Source organism: Gorilla gorilla, chromosome 19 (assembly GCF_029281585.2).
Source record: "Gorilla gorilla gorilla isolate KB3781 chromosome 19, NHGRI_mGorGor1-v2.1_pri, whole genome shotgun sequence".
Classification (NCBI taxonomy): Eukaryota; Metazoa; Chordata; class Mammalia; order Primates; family Hominidae; genus Gorilla; species Gorilla gorilla.
In genome coordinates, this window is record NC_073243.2 from 82,719,810 (window position 1) to 82,735,621 (window position 15,812).

Sequence of the window (15,812 nt, forward strand, 5' to 3'; positions counted from 1 at the left end):
AAGTCCTGACCTGGAAAAAGGCAATTCCCCATATAATAAAGATCTGCTATACCTTAGCCAAGGAAAAGACATGCCCATTTCTAAGAATAAATACCACTTGCTACTTACTTACAGTATCTACTGTCTTAACATGATTTCTGGCTTTCAATAAGAAGTCATGAGACACAAAATAACAAGAAAAAAAAACCCAGTGTCAAGAAACAAAGTAATCAATAGAACCAGACTCAGCTATGAATCCAAACTATCAAACAAGAAATGTAAAGTAACTATGAACTATACATACAGGCTTTATATAGGAAAAATTACCTAATTGACTATATGTACAAATAGGTAAAGTTGGGAGGTTGAGACGTGTGGATCACTTGAGGCCATGAGTTCAAGACCAGCCTGGCCAACACAATGATACCTGTTTCTACTAAAAATAGAAAAAATTAGCCAGGCATGGTGGCCCAGGCCTGTAATCCCAGCTACTCCGGAGGCTGAGGCATGAGAATCACTTGAACCTGGGAGGCGGAGGTTGCAGTGAGGCAAGATGATACCACTGCACTCAAGCCTGGGCAACAGAGTGAGACTCTGTCTCAAAAAAAAAAGGGAGAAATAAAAGACAAAAAAAAATAGGTAAAGAATTTCAACAAAAAGATAAAAATTATAAGAAGTCAGCGAGGCTGGGTGTGGTGGCTCACGCCTGTAATCCCCAGCATTTTGGGAGGCTGAGGCGGGCGTATCACGAGGTCAGGAGATTGAGACCGTCCTGGCCAACATGGTGAAACCCCGTCTCTACTAAAATACAAAAAAAAAATTAGCTGGCCATGGTTGCACACGCTTGTATTCCCAGCTACTCAGGAGGCTGAGGCAGGGGAATTACTTGAACCAGGGAGTAGAAGGTTGCAGTCAGCCAAGATCTTGCCACTGCACTCCAGCCTGGGCAACAGAATGAGACTCAGTCTCAAAAAAAAAAAAAGCCAATGAAGGCCAAGTGCGGTGGCTTACGCTTGTAATCCCAGCACTTTGGGAGGCCGAGGTGGGCAGATCACCTGAGGTCAGGAATTCGAGACCAGCTTGCCCAACCCGGTGAAACTCCACTAAAAATACAAAAATTAGCCGGGTGTGGCGGTGCATGCCTATAATCCCAGCTACTCGGGAGGCTGAGGCAGGAGAATCACTTGAACCCAGGAGGTTGAGGCTGCAGTGAGCCGAGATCATGCCACTGCACTCCAGCCTCAGCAACAGAATGAGATAAAAAAAAAAAGGGGGGGGGGTCCAGGCACAGTGGCTTACACCTGTAATCCCAGCACTTTGAGACTCCGTCTCCCAAAAAACAGGGAGATAGAGACAGAAAGTGGAAAAACAAAAAACAGAATGGAGCATCCAAAATGAGGTATATAACAAAAGTATAGCTGAAATCTCTGAAGAAAGAGAATGTATCAGAATATTTCAAGATAATGGCTGGGCTGGGTGCGGTGGCTCATGCTTGTAATCCCAGCACTTTGGGAGGCCCAGGAGGGCAAATCACTGGAGGCCAGGAGTTCAAGACCAGCCTAGTCAGTATAGTGAAACCCCATCTCTAATAACAATACAAAAATTAGCCAGGTGTGGTGGCCCATACCTGTAGTCCCAGCTACTCCAGAGGCTGAGGTTGCAGTGAACCAAGATAGTCCACTGTACTCCAGCCTGGGCGACAGAGCGAGACTCTGTCTCAAAAAAAAAAAAAAAAAAAAAAAAAAGACAATGGCTGAACAGAAAAGAAGAGAGAGAGAGAGAAAAATACAGATAATAGCTGAAAAAAATTCTAAAAATAATAGAAGACATCAAACTAAAGATCTAAGAAGCTCAGAGAACATGAAGCAGAAAAAAATACCACGAAAAAATATGATCTAGACTTTCAAGAAAGCTTCCAGTCATCCTGAAAAGGCCATCCACACAGGAACAATATAGCTAAATGGCAACTTATGTGGACTAGGATTCCCCATCCTCCTACATCATGCCATTCCACAGGACCCTTTGATAATTGGCACAGCCTCTTGGAACTACGATCCAATGCTGAGATAGTTGGGGGTTAGAGAACAATGAAATGACCAAGATTACATTTTTATCATCCAGATGGAATTAGGATTTATAATAGAAAGCCAATTGAATATTTAAACTAAGTATAAATTTTACAAAATTGAATTTGTGGACCTTGTGCCTTGATTTTTTAAAATAAGTACATTCTTCAAATAATTTTTCTTTAAATGAACACACACTGCTATGGATCAAATATCTGTGTCCTCCTAAAATTCATGTTAAATCCTAACTCTTAATGTGATAGTATTTGTAGGTGGGGTCTTTGAAAGGTTATTAGGTCATGAGGGTGTATCTCATGAACGGGATTAGTGCCCTTATAAAAGAGGACCCAAAGAACTCCCCTACCCCTCTGCCATGTGAGGACAGAGTGAAAAGATAGCCATCTATGAACACGGAAGTGGGCTTTCACCAGACCTTGATCTTGGACTTCCAGCTTCCAGAACCATGAGAAAGAAATTTATGTTGATCATAGGCTATGGTATTCTGTTTTAGCAGCTCGGACTAAGACACACAGTAAGGGCAGAACTACATGTTCCATGAGGGCAGAACTACATTCATCTCATTCAGTACTGTTCCTACCACAACAACAGTGTCAGATACATAAGATCAATATGTATGTGTTAAATAAATATGTTGGATGTTAATGGAAATGTAAAAAATTTCATTAAAGTGTTTTTTTTTTTTTTTTGAGATGGAGTTTTCCCTTTTGTTGCCCAGGCTGGAGTGCAATGGCGCGATCTCGGCTCACCACAACCTCTGCCTCCCAGGTTCAAGTGATTCTCCTGCCTCAGCCTCCCGAGTAGCTGCGATTACAGGCATGTGCCACCATGCCAGGCTAATTTTGTATTTTTAGTAGAGATGGGCTTTCTCCATGTTGGTCAGGCTGGTCTCGAACTCCCGACTGCAGGTGATCTGCCTGCCTTGGCCTCCTAAAGTGCTGGGATTACAGGCATGAGCCACCATGCCCAGCCGAAAACATATTTTAAAGAAAACAATTATTCTCACATTTATCTGTTCTGTAATATTTTTGCAATGACTTCTCTTGAAAAGATACATACCTAAACAAAAAAGGTTTCATTATTTAGTATAAAAATGAATATGTTATGGTAACATAACAAAGTGGGGAACATTCAGGGTACATGAAAAATAATCACAATCACACATCACTGCTATTACAACTATTACATTTCAACAAGAAAAATTGCTATGAAACTTCTAGTAGAAAACAATGGTTTCATTTAAGCTATAGGTGTTAAGCTGTCATTTAGTTTCAATTTTGTTTCAATAATACAGTGTTTTGTTGTTGTTGTTTCTGAGATGGAGTCTCGCTCTGTCACTCAGGCTGGAGTGCAGTGGCACTACCTCAGCTCACTGCAACCTCCATCTCCCAGGTTCAAGCAATTCTCCTGCCTCAGCTCCCGAGTGGCTGGGACTACAGGCATGTGCCACCACACTTGGCTAATTTTTGTATTTTTAGTAGAGATAGGGTTTCTCCATGCTGGCCAGGCTGGTCTCGGACTCCTGACCTCAGGTGATCCACCCACCTCAGCCTCCCAAAGTGCTGGGATTACAGGCGTTTGAGTCAGCGTGCTCGGCTGATACAGTGTTTTTTTAATGCACGTGTGTTCCTAAAAAGATCATTAATTACTCAGGAACAAGAGTAACATCTTAATTATATGGGCTTTCCTATGTTTATCCCACACCTCATCTAAGGATAATATAATGGACAACTGGAAGTAAAACAAAATCTATCTCTAAAAAGTCAACAGGGAGATCACCAGACCAATACGCTGTATTTAAGCAAAAGTACCTTAGGCTTTCACTCAGAATCATTTCTATACATATAATTTACACACAGGTCAAATTCACAAAATGACAACAAAATAAGTAAATATCAGATGCCTACTCCATAGAAATGCAAGGAAAACAGAAGTCTTTAAAAATGTCCAATCATCTCTCAGTGAATTGCCAACATCTTACTACAGGCTAACAGCCTGGGACCCGGGCTCCTGCCACTCAAGAATGGCACCTAAACCAGCAGCAGCAGTTGGCAGCTTGTTAGAAATGCAGACTCTTGAGCCTCACTCAGGACTACTAAGACGGAATGCACATTTGAACATCTCCAGATGACTGATACTGAGAAGCACTGACCCAAAGGCTAGATGAATGAAAGATAAACCAAGCAGCTTCTAATGAGAACACTAGCTACGGTAAAGTTTATATAAATTCCAATCACCCTTAAAGCAAACCAGCCTTAAATACATACCCATCCTCATAGTTCCACATGAATATATCACTGTCAATTGTGAGCCAAGCTCTGCTGATAGGAGGGAACACACCCATCATGCAATTACACTGCATATCTGAGGTAGTGTGGATGTAAGGCAGACAGAGGTGAATCTTATTTTTCTTTAACTTGTTTCAATAGCTTCTGACTTAATATTTACGTAAAAAATCACAATGTGTCCACTCTTTAATACAACATGGAACCCATATACTTAAACGAATTTTAAATAAAACCCTTAAATGAATATATAACACATTAATTAAACATAGAACAAGAATTATAAGAATGAAAATACCAACTTTAACATTTTTAAAATAAATACAAAGTAATAGGATACGTCCAAACTGCTCAACAAGTTCAGGTGGGAGAGGAACTCTTCGGATGGAACTGATCTCTGGAAGGTTGGGTACGGACAGCAAACCAGGTCCTTGTAAAGGATAATCCATATCTGACATGCCAGAAACGGTCGGATTATCTACAAAAAGAAAATGAAGTATTTATAATAACGTACTGCTCATCAACCGGGCATACAAAAGGATTGAGTACCACAAAAAAATTGTGTGTGTTGGTTCCAAAGGTACAGAGAGAATATTCTAGTTTTGACCCGACACAAAGTAGTCCTGAAATATTCCATTGTGAAGGTAGGAACAGTTACTGGTTTCAGGCCTAAAGGGAAAGTCGTATCTCACAAAAACTTGCTCTATAACAAAGGAAATGTTTAATTTTTTTTTTTTTTTTTCCTGAGTTAGAGTCTCGCACTGTCGCCCAGGCTGGAGTGCAGTGGCGCGATCTCGGCTCACTGCAAGCTCCACCTCCCGGGTTCACGCCATTCTCCTGCCTCAGTCTCCCAAGTAGCTGGGACTACAGGCGTCCGCCACCACGCCCGGCTAATTTTTTGTATTTTTAGTAGATACGGGGTTTCACCGTGTTAGCCAGGCTGGTCTTGATCTCCTGACCTCATGATCCGCCCGCCTCGGCCTCCCAAAAGGCTAGGATTACAGGTGTGAGCCACTGTGCCCAGCTGGAAATGTTTAAATTTGATAATTTAGTGTTATTTTAAAATAAAAGTGGCTGGGCACGGTGGCTCAAGCCTGTAATCCTAGCACTTTGGGAGGCCGAGGTAGGAGGATCATGAGGTCAGGAGTTTGAGACTAGCCTGGCCAACATGGTGAAACTCCATCTCTACTAAAGACACAAAAAATTAGCCTGCCTGGTGGCCTGCGCCTATAATCCCAGCTACTCGGGAGGCTGAGGCAGAACTGTTTGAACCCGGGAGGCGGAATTTGCAGTGAGCTGAGATCGTGCCATTGCATTCCAGCCTGAGCGACAGGGCAAGACTCTGTCTCAAAAATAAATAAATAAATAAATGAATAAACAAAATGAAAGCATGTAATTGTATTGTTTGTAACACAAAGGATAAATGCTTGAGAGGATAGATACCCCGTTTTCCATGATGTGATCATTTCACATTGCATGCCTGTATCAAAACATCTCATGCACCACATAAATATATACACCGTTGGGCGCGGTAGCTCACGCCTGTAATCCCAGCACTTTGGGAGGCAGAGGCAGGCCGATCACAAGGTCAGGAGTTCAAGACCAGCCTGGCCAAAATGGTGAAACCCTGTCTCCACTAAAAATACAAAAAAATTAGCCAGGCACAGTAGCAAGCACCTATAATCCCAGCTACTCGGGAGGCTGAGGCAGGAGAACTGCTTGAACCTGGGAGGCGGAGGCAGCAGTGAGCCAAGATCGTGCCACTGCACTCCAGCCAGGGTGACAGAGCAAGACTCCGTCTCGGGGGAAAAAAAAAAATAAATATATATATATACACACACACAGACGCCTACTATGTACCCAGAAAATTAAAAATAAAAAAATTTAAAAATAATAATTTAGTGTTTTTCTATCATTTTGCTAATCTGAAATGGGAAAATATAAAACTGTTTTGGGGCTCAAAGGTAAAATGACTATAACAAAATAATGACTGGGGGAAAATACTGCCTTTACCAGCTAAACATTTATAGATTAAAACAACCCATCACTTTTCCCTTTAGATTTATCCCCGAGACCACTAAGACAAATACAAATAATACCCCACAAGCAGTATCTTATTGGGGGGATAAAAACAAAGACTGCTCTATAAAGTGTTCTCATGGGCAACCTTTCTCTTGCTCTAAGAGTCCATCACTAAGGACAGGAGTGGGCTGGTCTACTCAGCCTACCCTTGCTCCTAGACAAGGTGTTATTTAGACCTGACTGATGACCTACTTATCTCAGGCACTTTCTCAGGTTCTATAGAGTACAAAGATGTTAAGGAAAACTGACATATAAAACAATCTTGAAGTGTATTATGGAAATTTTTATATATATAAGAAAAATACAATAAATACCCATGTACTGATTATCCAACTTAATAACCAGTAATATCCCCAATCATGTTTCATTTTTATCATTGTTCACTCCTTCCCCAATTAATTATTTTTTTATTTTCATTTTTTGAGACGGAGTCTCGCTCTGACGCCAAGCTAGAGTGCATTGGCGCGATCTCGGCTCACTGCAACCTCCAATTCCCCGGTTCAAGGGATTCTCCTGCCTCAGACTCCCGGGTAGCTGGGATTACAGGCATGAGCCACCACGCCCAGCTAATTTTTGTAGTTTTAATAGAGACAAGGTTTCACCATGTTGGCCAGGATAGTCTCAATCTTTTTTTTTTTTTTTTTTTTTTTTTTTTGAGACGGAGTCTCACAGGCTGGAGTGCAGTGGCCTGATCTCAGCTCACTGCAAGCTCCGCCACCTGGGTTCTGGCCATTCTTCTGTCTCAGCCTCCCAAGTAGCTGGGACTACAGGCGCCTGCCGCCACGCCAGGCTAATTTTTTTATTTTTAGTAGAGACGGGGTGTCACCGTGTTAGCCAGGATGGTCTCGATCTCCCGACCTCGTGATCTGCCCGCTTCGGCCTCCCAAAGTACTGGGATTACAGGCGTGAGCCACCGTGCCCTGCCGGTCTCAATCTCTTGACCTCATAATCCGCCTGCCTTGGCCTCCCAAAGTGCTGAGATTACAGATGTGAGCCACTGCACCCGGCCGAACTCTCTTTTTCTCTCTCTCTTTTTTTTTTTTTTTTCCTGAGACGGGGTTTCACTCTGTCGCCTAGGCTGGAATGCAGTGGTGCAATCACAGCTCAGGGCAACCTCAGCCTCTTGGGCTCAAGCAATCTTCCAATACAGCCTCGTGAGTAGCTAGGACTACAGTGTCATGACACCATGCCTAGCTAATTTTTTTTTTTGTTTGTGGGGTTTTTTTTTGGGATGCGCTCTCGCTCTGTCGCCCAGGCTGTAGTGCAATGGCGGCTCACTGCAACCTCTGCCTCCCAGGTTTAAGAGATTCTCCTGCCTCAGCCTCCCGAGATGCCAGGACTACAGGAGTGTGCCACCACACCCGGCTAATTTTTGTATTTTTAGTAGAGACAGGATTTCGCCATGATGGCCAGGCTAGTCTCAAACTCCTGACCTCAAGTGATCCACCCACCTTCGCCTCCCAAATTGCTGAGATTACAGGAGTAAACCACCGAGCCCAGCCAAACAGCATTTTTCTTTTTCCTTTTTTTTTTTTTTTTGAGACGAAGTCTCACTCTGTCGCCCAGGCTGGAATGCAGTGGCGCGATCTCGGCTCACTGCAAGCTCCGCCTCCCGGGTTCACACCATTCTCCTGTCTCAGCCTCCGGAGTAGCTGGGACTATAGGCGCCCGCCACCACGCCCAGCTAATTATTTTGTATTTTTAGTGGAGATGGGGGTTTCACCATGTTAGCCAGGATGGTCTCATCTCCTGACCTCGTGATCCGCCCGCCTGGGCCTCCCATTTCTTTTGAGAAAGAGTCTCCCTCTATTGCCCTGGCTGGAGTACAGTGGCGCGATCTCGGCTCACTGCAACTTCCGCCTCCCTGGTTCAAGCGATTGTCCTGCCTCAGCCTCCTGAGTAACTGGGATTACAGGCACGCGCCACCACACCCAGCTAATTTTTGTATTTTTAGTAGAGACGGGGTTTTACCACGTTGGTCAGGCTTGTCTTGAACTCCTAACCTCGTGATCTGCCACCTCAGCCTCCCAAAGTGCTGGGATTATGGGTGTGAGCCACCGCACCCAGCCACTTTTTGCAGAGACAGGGTTTTGCCATGTTGCTCACTCAGGCTGGTCTCAAACTCAAGCTCAAGTGATCCACCCCACTTCCAGGTCCCAAATTGCTAGGATTACAGGCATGAGGCACAGCGCCAGGCCTTTTTTTTTTTTTTTTTTTTGAGACAGGGTCTCACTCTGTTGCCCAGGCTGGAGTGCAGCGGTGCAATCACAGCTCCCTGCAGTCTCAACCTCCCCGTCTCAAGTTATCCTCCCACCTCAGCCTCCCAAGTACCTGAGGGTCCAAGTGTGTGTCACCATGCCAAGCTAATTTTTGTAGTATTGTATTTCTTTTCTTTAAGAGGCTGGGTTTTGCCATATTGCCAAGACCGGTCTCAAACTTCTGGGCTCAAGTGATCTGCCCACTTTGGCCTCCCAAAGTGCTGAGACTACTGGGCTGAATTCATATTAAAGCAAATCCAGGCTGGGCGCAGTGGGTGACACCTGTAATCCCAACACTTTGGGAGGCCGAGGCGGGCAGATCACATGAGGTCAGGAAATCAAGACCAACCTGGCCAACACGGTGAAACCCTGTCTCTACTAAAAATAGAAAAATGAGCCAGTGGCGCACACCTATGATCCCAGCTACTCAGGAGGCTGAGGCAGGAGCATCGCTTGAACCTGGGAAGTGGAGGCCGTAGTGAGCCAAGATTATGCCAACTGCACTCCAGGCTGGGTGACAGTAAGACTCTGTCTCAAAAAATAAATAAATAAATAAATAAAGCAAATCCAGACATCCCATTTAATCCTAAAACATAACTTTAATAGGCCGAAGGTGGCAGATCACCATGTTAAATGGCAGTGGGAACACAGAGGGAGGAATCGATAACTTTAGTGAGGATGGGAATGCTAAGAAAGACTTCAGGCCAGGAGTGTGACTTACATCTGTAATCTCAGCACTTTGGAAGGCTGAGGTAGGAGGACTGCTTGATGCCAGGAATTTGAGACCAGCCTTGTAACAGAGTGAGACTACGTCTCTACATAAAAATTAAAAATTAGCTGGGTGTGGTGGCAGGCGCCTGTAGTCCCAGCTACTGGGGAGGGCAAGGCGGGAGGACCACTTGAGCTCATGAGTTAGAGGCTGCAATGAGCTGTGATCATGCCACTGCACTCCAGCCTGGTAACAGAACTAGACCTTGACTCAAAAGAACAAGAAAAAGAAAGACAACAAGGAGAAACTAAGGACTTTCACAGGGAGTCTGGAAAAAGTTTGTCAGGCAAAAAAAGAACATTGCAGAAACAATAAAGGTAAGATAAAATCCTGAGGAAATCCTGAAGATGGGGCTTCTTACGGAAAATATGCTAAATTCTCTGTAATCAGAGCAAAGGGTGAAGAATCGGATGGAAAAGAAGGGGAAGAGACTGGGTGAAAGAGGAAGGTGTGTGTAAAGGCATGAGATATGTAAGAGAAGGACCAGAATGCATGCACTGTTTTTATATCTTGTTTTCACACCTAAGGAGGCCAAAATGAGTAATGTTGTTCAAGATGATAATTGCTAATAGGCCAATCAGGTATTATAAGACACGCTCATTGGTAAGTAGCTGTAGGGAGCAAATACTATCTTTGTTTCTATCATTTCTTTGATTACAAAGCTATCAATGATTTTTATAAATAATCAGAAGTGTTCTCGGTTTACACTGCACAAATTATCCTATTTAGATTACTTTGGTTCTTGCTCACCAACAATCTTTCCTTTCTTACACTTCTCTGGTTTTCTCCAAATTCCATCTCACAAAGGGGTCACTTTTTCTAGCAACTGATGTAATTCCATAAGCCGTGGGGAGCTGGTTATAACTTAAAACTGTTAAACAAATTACTTTCCAGTCACCTATACTGTCAACACATATTCTGCCTTACTCTCCCTGTACATAAGCACTGTGATTTCCCTGTTCTCTTCCTTTATTCCACTGGTAGTTATTTTAAGATCGTCCAGCATTTCATAACACACATCTCTACACATAATAAAGCGTTTCTGGGCCGGGTGCAGTGGCTTGCGCCTGTAATCCCAGCACTTTGGGAGGCCGAGGCGGGCGGATCACTTGAGGTCAGAAGTTCGTGACCAGCCAGACCAACATGGTGAAACCCCGTCTCTACTTAAAAAACACAAAAATTAGCCGGGCGTGGTGGCAGGCGCCTGTAATCTCAGCTACTTGGGAGTCTGAGGCAGAAGAATCGCTTGAACCCAGGAGGCGGAGGTTGCAATGAGCCGAGATCGCGCCATTGCACTTCAGCCTGGGCGAAGAGGGAACCGCTCCGTCTCAATAAATAAACAAATAAATATAAAGCAAAGCGTATCTTTAAGATAACATGCTGGCCGGGCGCGGTGGCTCACGCCTGTAATCCCAGCACTTTGGGAGGCCGAGGCGGGTGGATCACGAGGTCAGGAGATCGAGACCATCCTGGCTAACACGGTGAAACCCCGTCTCTACTAAAAATACTAAAAATTAGCCGGGCGTGGTGGCGGGCGCCTGTAGTCCCAGCTACTCGGGAGGCTGAGGCAGGAGAATGGTGTGAACCCAGGAGGCGGAGCTTGCAGTGAGCCGAGATCGCGCCACTGCACTCCAGCCTGGGCGACAGAGCGAGACTCCGTCTCAAAAAAAAAAAAAAAAAAGATAACATGCTAAATTTCCAAATTAACTTCGTTTGCTCTTACGATCTACTCAAACACTAACAGGAGAAATGAACAAATTTGGGACTTGGATCTGGAGATGCTTCTCATATGGCCTTAGCCATAAGCACTTGAGAGCGGCGAGAAGCTCATTAAGGTTGAGGTCTTTGCCTCTTTCTGCTTCAACTGGGAGCTTGCTCTTCACTCTTGCCCTCTCAAGTATCTACAATGAAGAAAGTGAGGAAAGGAAAAAACCTGAAAATAAGCTGCTTGCTGTTCTCCAAAAATGCAGCCAACAGTGCCATAAATCTCAGCATATCCTCGCCGGGACCAACGCTGGGGATAAGTAGCAAATTAGGAAGTCAGGCGAGAGTCCTTTAGGTTGAGAAAGCAGGGTCACTATCACTCACTTGGGGCAGACACCATAAGCAGCTCGGAAAGGTCCGGGTACATGCGGTCCTCTTGCAACTGACGGTCGATGAGCCGTCCAGCATTTTCCAGAGCTTCCTGCAGGGCTGCGGCAGATGTAGAGGCCGGCATCGCCGCGCCCAACAAAGAAGACGGCATCTCGGAAATCGTAGACACCAGGGTCCAGAAAAAGTCAAAAGCCAAGGAGAAACAAGAAAAGATCCAAGTTAGCTTAGATCCGCCGCCTAGGGCGCGCGCGCCAAACGAGCGCCTTGGCGCCTCGACATGACGCACTTCCGCTTCATCCGGTGGGGAACTGAAAGACGGGGAACTGGAAGACGCCGTTCTGGCCTGGGAAGAGGAAGCTGTTGGGAGGGGGTTAGAGGTTGTGGGTGGAGCCAGGAGGCTGCTGATGCTTTCGAGGGGGTTGAGCTTTTTGGGGTGTGGCAGGGTAAAATTAGGGTAGGTTATTTAGGGAAGGGAGGAAGGGAAGGGAAGGATAAAGGGGAGGGAACTGGGAAGGAGAGGGGCGGGATGGGGTTGGATAGGGTGCGGAGGAAGGAGGGAGGAGGGATACGGTAGGTTGGAGCTAGGTCGTGTGTCTGGCGTAGGAGGTTGGTCTGGTTCCGTTGGTTTAAGCGCGTGCTCGACCTGAGTCTTGGAACTTCCCGCGTCGGTATCCGCTAACTGCAGCTGTATGAGTGCGCGCATGAGCGCGCAGTTTGGTTCTCCAAGTAACTGCTCTTGTGAGAGTAGTTAAGAATTGGTAGGTCGCTGTCACAGAGAAGGATATAAACCAGTATCTCACTATATTCTTCACGGGCTTCAGTGTAAATTAGAATTCATCAGGCTTTTCCATTTGCATGTCGCTGTCTTTTGACTTTGTTGCCCCTTAGTATAAAATACGTGTTTAAGAAGGAGCTGAGTGCAGATGGACCGCTGCCGTGCTTTTTATCGTGGCAGAGATAGCAGACAGTTCTAATTCATCTTTTCATTCCCAGCGCTAGTACAGGAACTCGTATGAGATAGGAACCCAAGAGTTCATACAATCCTAAGAAACTGAATACTTGCCTTGTGCCTGGTGCTGGGACTATCAAACTAACACAGTGTTTCCTGTCCTTAAGGTGCTTCAAGCAGAGACAAAGGGCTTCACTATAATTTTTCTATTTGGATAGGTATAAACTATAGCAGAAGGATAGGAGAAAGCAGAGAGGTAAAAGAGGCTTCATTTACTACAGAAGGCAACGGGAGTGGGTAAATCAAGGCACTTTTTAGAAAGCTGTTCTTATTTAGAATCTCACCTAAGAAAGCTTCCAGTTATGTTCTTCAGAATTTCACAAATCAATAACTGAATTACTCTAAATTGGTCTTTTGCTATTTGAATTACATTTTTACTCCCTCAAAGACTTGACTACATTTCTGAAAATTGAAAGTTCTTTGATGTTGCCAATCTACACTTAAAATTTGACATAGCCAATATACCAAGAAAAACTGGATTTTTTATTATTGGTGTATAGATAGGCAGTTGGGTCTCTAGCTGTCAGTTTATTTGGTAGACCATAGATTGAAAAGTGGTGGTCTGGCACCGAGTTTGTTTTTAATTTGAGACAAAATACACAAAGTTTTCAACTCCATAAACTGGAAGATTCAACAACGTTGCTGTGATATTCCTGCATAGAAATAAAGCTCCCCAAAGTGTAATCTAACTAACTTAATTCATTGGCATATTGCCTATGCTTTCCCAGTACAACTGCTAAACCGAGTAATTTCTACAAAAGACTGCAAAGCCTTAAATACGGACTCTGGCACTTTACAGGAAAAGTTTGCTGACCTCTTCCCTAGAACAGATAATTATGAATTTTTTTGGTCTTAGGACCCCCTTGATACCCTTAAAAATTATTCAGGATTCCAGAGAGTTTTGTTTCATATTGGTTACATCTATTAATATTTGTGAATAACTCAAACTGAAAATTAAAATGTTTAACAATGTATTTAAAAGAGTAACAAGGCCGAGCACAGTGGCTCACACCTGTAATCCCAGCACCCAGCACTTTGGGAGGCCAAGGCAGGTGGATCACAAGTTCAGGAGTTGGAGACCAGCCTGGCCAATATGGTGAAACCCCGTCTCTACTAAAATACAAAAATTAGCTGGGCGTGGTGGCGTGCGCCTGTAGTCTCAACTGTTCAGAAGGCTGAGCCAGGAGAATCACTTGAACCTAGGAGGCAGAGGTTGCAGTGAGCCGAGATCGCGCCACTGCACTCCACCCTGGGCAACAGAGTAAGACTCCGTTTCAGAAAAAAAAAAAAAAAGCATACCAAGCTTAATCCATGTTAATATAACACTTTTTTAAAATGAGAAATCACTATAGTTTCTAAAACGGAGAAGAATGCGATTATTTCATATTTTTGCAAATCTCTTTAGTGTCTGGCTCAGTAATGGATGGCTGGATTCTCATATCTGTATCTGCTGTCAGTTGAAGAAAAATAACCCGCTTTTAAAGAATTAAAGTCAGTTTGATTCAGACTCAGGATTGCAACCTTTCAGAGAGTTTCTGTTAAGACTGCTCCAAAGTAGTTTTTAGCCCACAGCTTACATATCAGGGGTTGGAAGCTCTGCGTGTGCTCAGAAATTACATTAAACATGCTCATAAACTGGGTATAGTGACTCACACCTGTAATTCTAGCACTTTGAGAGGCCTATGCATGAGGGTCTCTTGAGGCCAGGCATTCAAAACCAACCTGGGCAATGTAGTGAGACCTCCATCTCTTAAAAAAAAAAAAAATTTTAATTTGCCAGGTGTGGACCTGTAGTCCCAGCTACTTGGTGGGCTGAGGCAGGAGCATCACTTTAGCCCAGGAGTTCCAGGTTGCAGTGAGCCATGACCATGCCACTGCATTCTAGTCTGGTTGATAAAGGGAGACTCTGTCTCTAAAAAAAAAAAAAAAAAAAAAAGCTCATAAATTACATTAGAGCAAAATCTCATCAAAGTTTGGGTGTAAGAGTACATCTGGTTATAGATTACAGAGCCATAATCATGAATCCTATGGGACACTATCTTATGTACTGGAAGAGGCAAGGGGTAGGAACACTGAACTTACCTTTTTTTAAAAAATGCATTGATTGAAGCAAGAGACGTGGGAACCTGTGCTCTAACCTGCTTATTGTTTCCAGGGCATTCTTCTAGAAGTCTATACTTAGTCACTGAGTTGGGCTTTGTGAAATTCTGCTGGCAAGCAGAATGAGCAAACTTGTTTTTTTATGTTTGCTACTTTGTCTAACATGTCAACATTTTGTGACTTATTTAGTTGAAGTATAATATGTTAAGAAAAGCTGGCCTCACCGGGCGCGCTGGCTCACACCTGTAATCCCAGCACTTTGGGAGGCCGAGGCGGGTGGATCGCCTGAGGTCAGAGGTTCGAGACTAGCCTGGCCAACATGGTGAAACCCTGTCTCTACTAAAAATACAAAAATTAGCAGGGCATGGTGGCGCAAGCCTGTAATCCCAGCTACTTGGGAGGCTAAGACAGGGGAATCGCCCGAACCTGGGAGGCGGAGGTTGCGGTGAGCTGAGATCGTGCCATTGCACTCCAGCCTGGGCTACAAGAGCAAAACTCTGTCTCAAAAAAAAAGAAAGAAAGAAAAACTGGCCTCAGTTACATATTTAGAAAAAGGAGAAGTATTTTAATAATCGTCAACAAGTGTAGTCAGTTTTGTTTTTTTTTTTTTTTAACAGAGTTTTGCTCTTGTCGCCTAGGCTGGGGTGCAATGGTGCGATCTCAGCTCATTGCAACCTCTGCCTCCCAGGTTCAAGCAAGTCTCCTGCTTCAGCCTCCCGAGTAGCTGGAATTACAGGCTAATTTTCTTTTCTTTCTTCTTTTTTTTTTTTTTGAGATGGAGTTTTGCTCTTGTTGCCCAGGCTGGAGTGCAGTGGCATGATCTCTGTTCACTGCAACCTCTGCCTCTCAGGTTCAGGCAATTCTGCCTCAGCCTTCCGAGTAGCTGGGATTACAGGCACATGCCACCATGCCCAGCTCATTTTTTTGTATTTTTAGTAGAGACGGGGGTTTTACTATGTTGGTCAGGCTGGTCTTGAACTCCTGACCTCAGGTGATCCACCCGCCTTGGCCTCCCAAAGCGCTGGGATTACAGACGTGAGCCACCGCGCCCAGCTACGCCTGGCTAATTTTCTGTATTTTTAGTAGAGACGGGGTTTCACCATGTTGGCCAGGCTGGTCTCCAACTCCTGGCCTTAGGTGATCCTCCCACCT

The 15,812-nt window shown here is 44.4% G+C and overlaps 1 protein-coding gene across 1 annotated transcript in view; it reads right to left on the bottom strand.

The window, feature by feature from the left end:
• NUP155 (nucleoporin 155) overlaps positions 1-14,468 on the bottom strand; it is an 82,613-nt gene extending 68,145 nt beyond the window's left edge. Inside the window, exons 1-3 of the mRNA XM_019013604.4 lie at positions 11,546-14,468; positions 4,689-4,826; positions 4,331-4,427 (exon numbers count right to left, since the gene is read on the bottom strand). Of these exons, the coding sequence (XP_018869149.1) occupies positions 4,331-4,427; positions 4,689-4,826; positions 11,546-11,702 (392 nt within the window). The 5' untranslated portion in view covers positions 11,703-14,468. The remainder of the gene's footprint in view (positions 1-4,330; positions 4,428-4,688; positions 4,827-11,545) is intronic.
• Between the last annotated feature and the right edge of the window lie 1,344 nt (positions 14,469-15,812).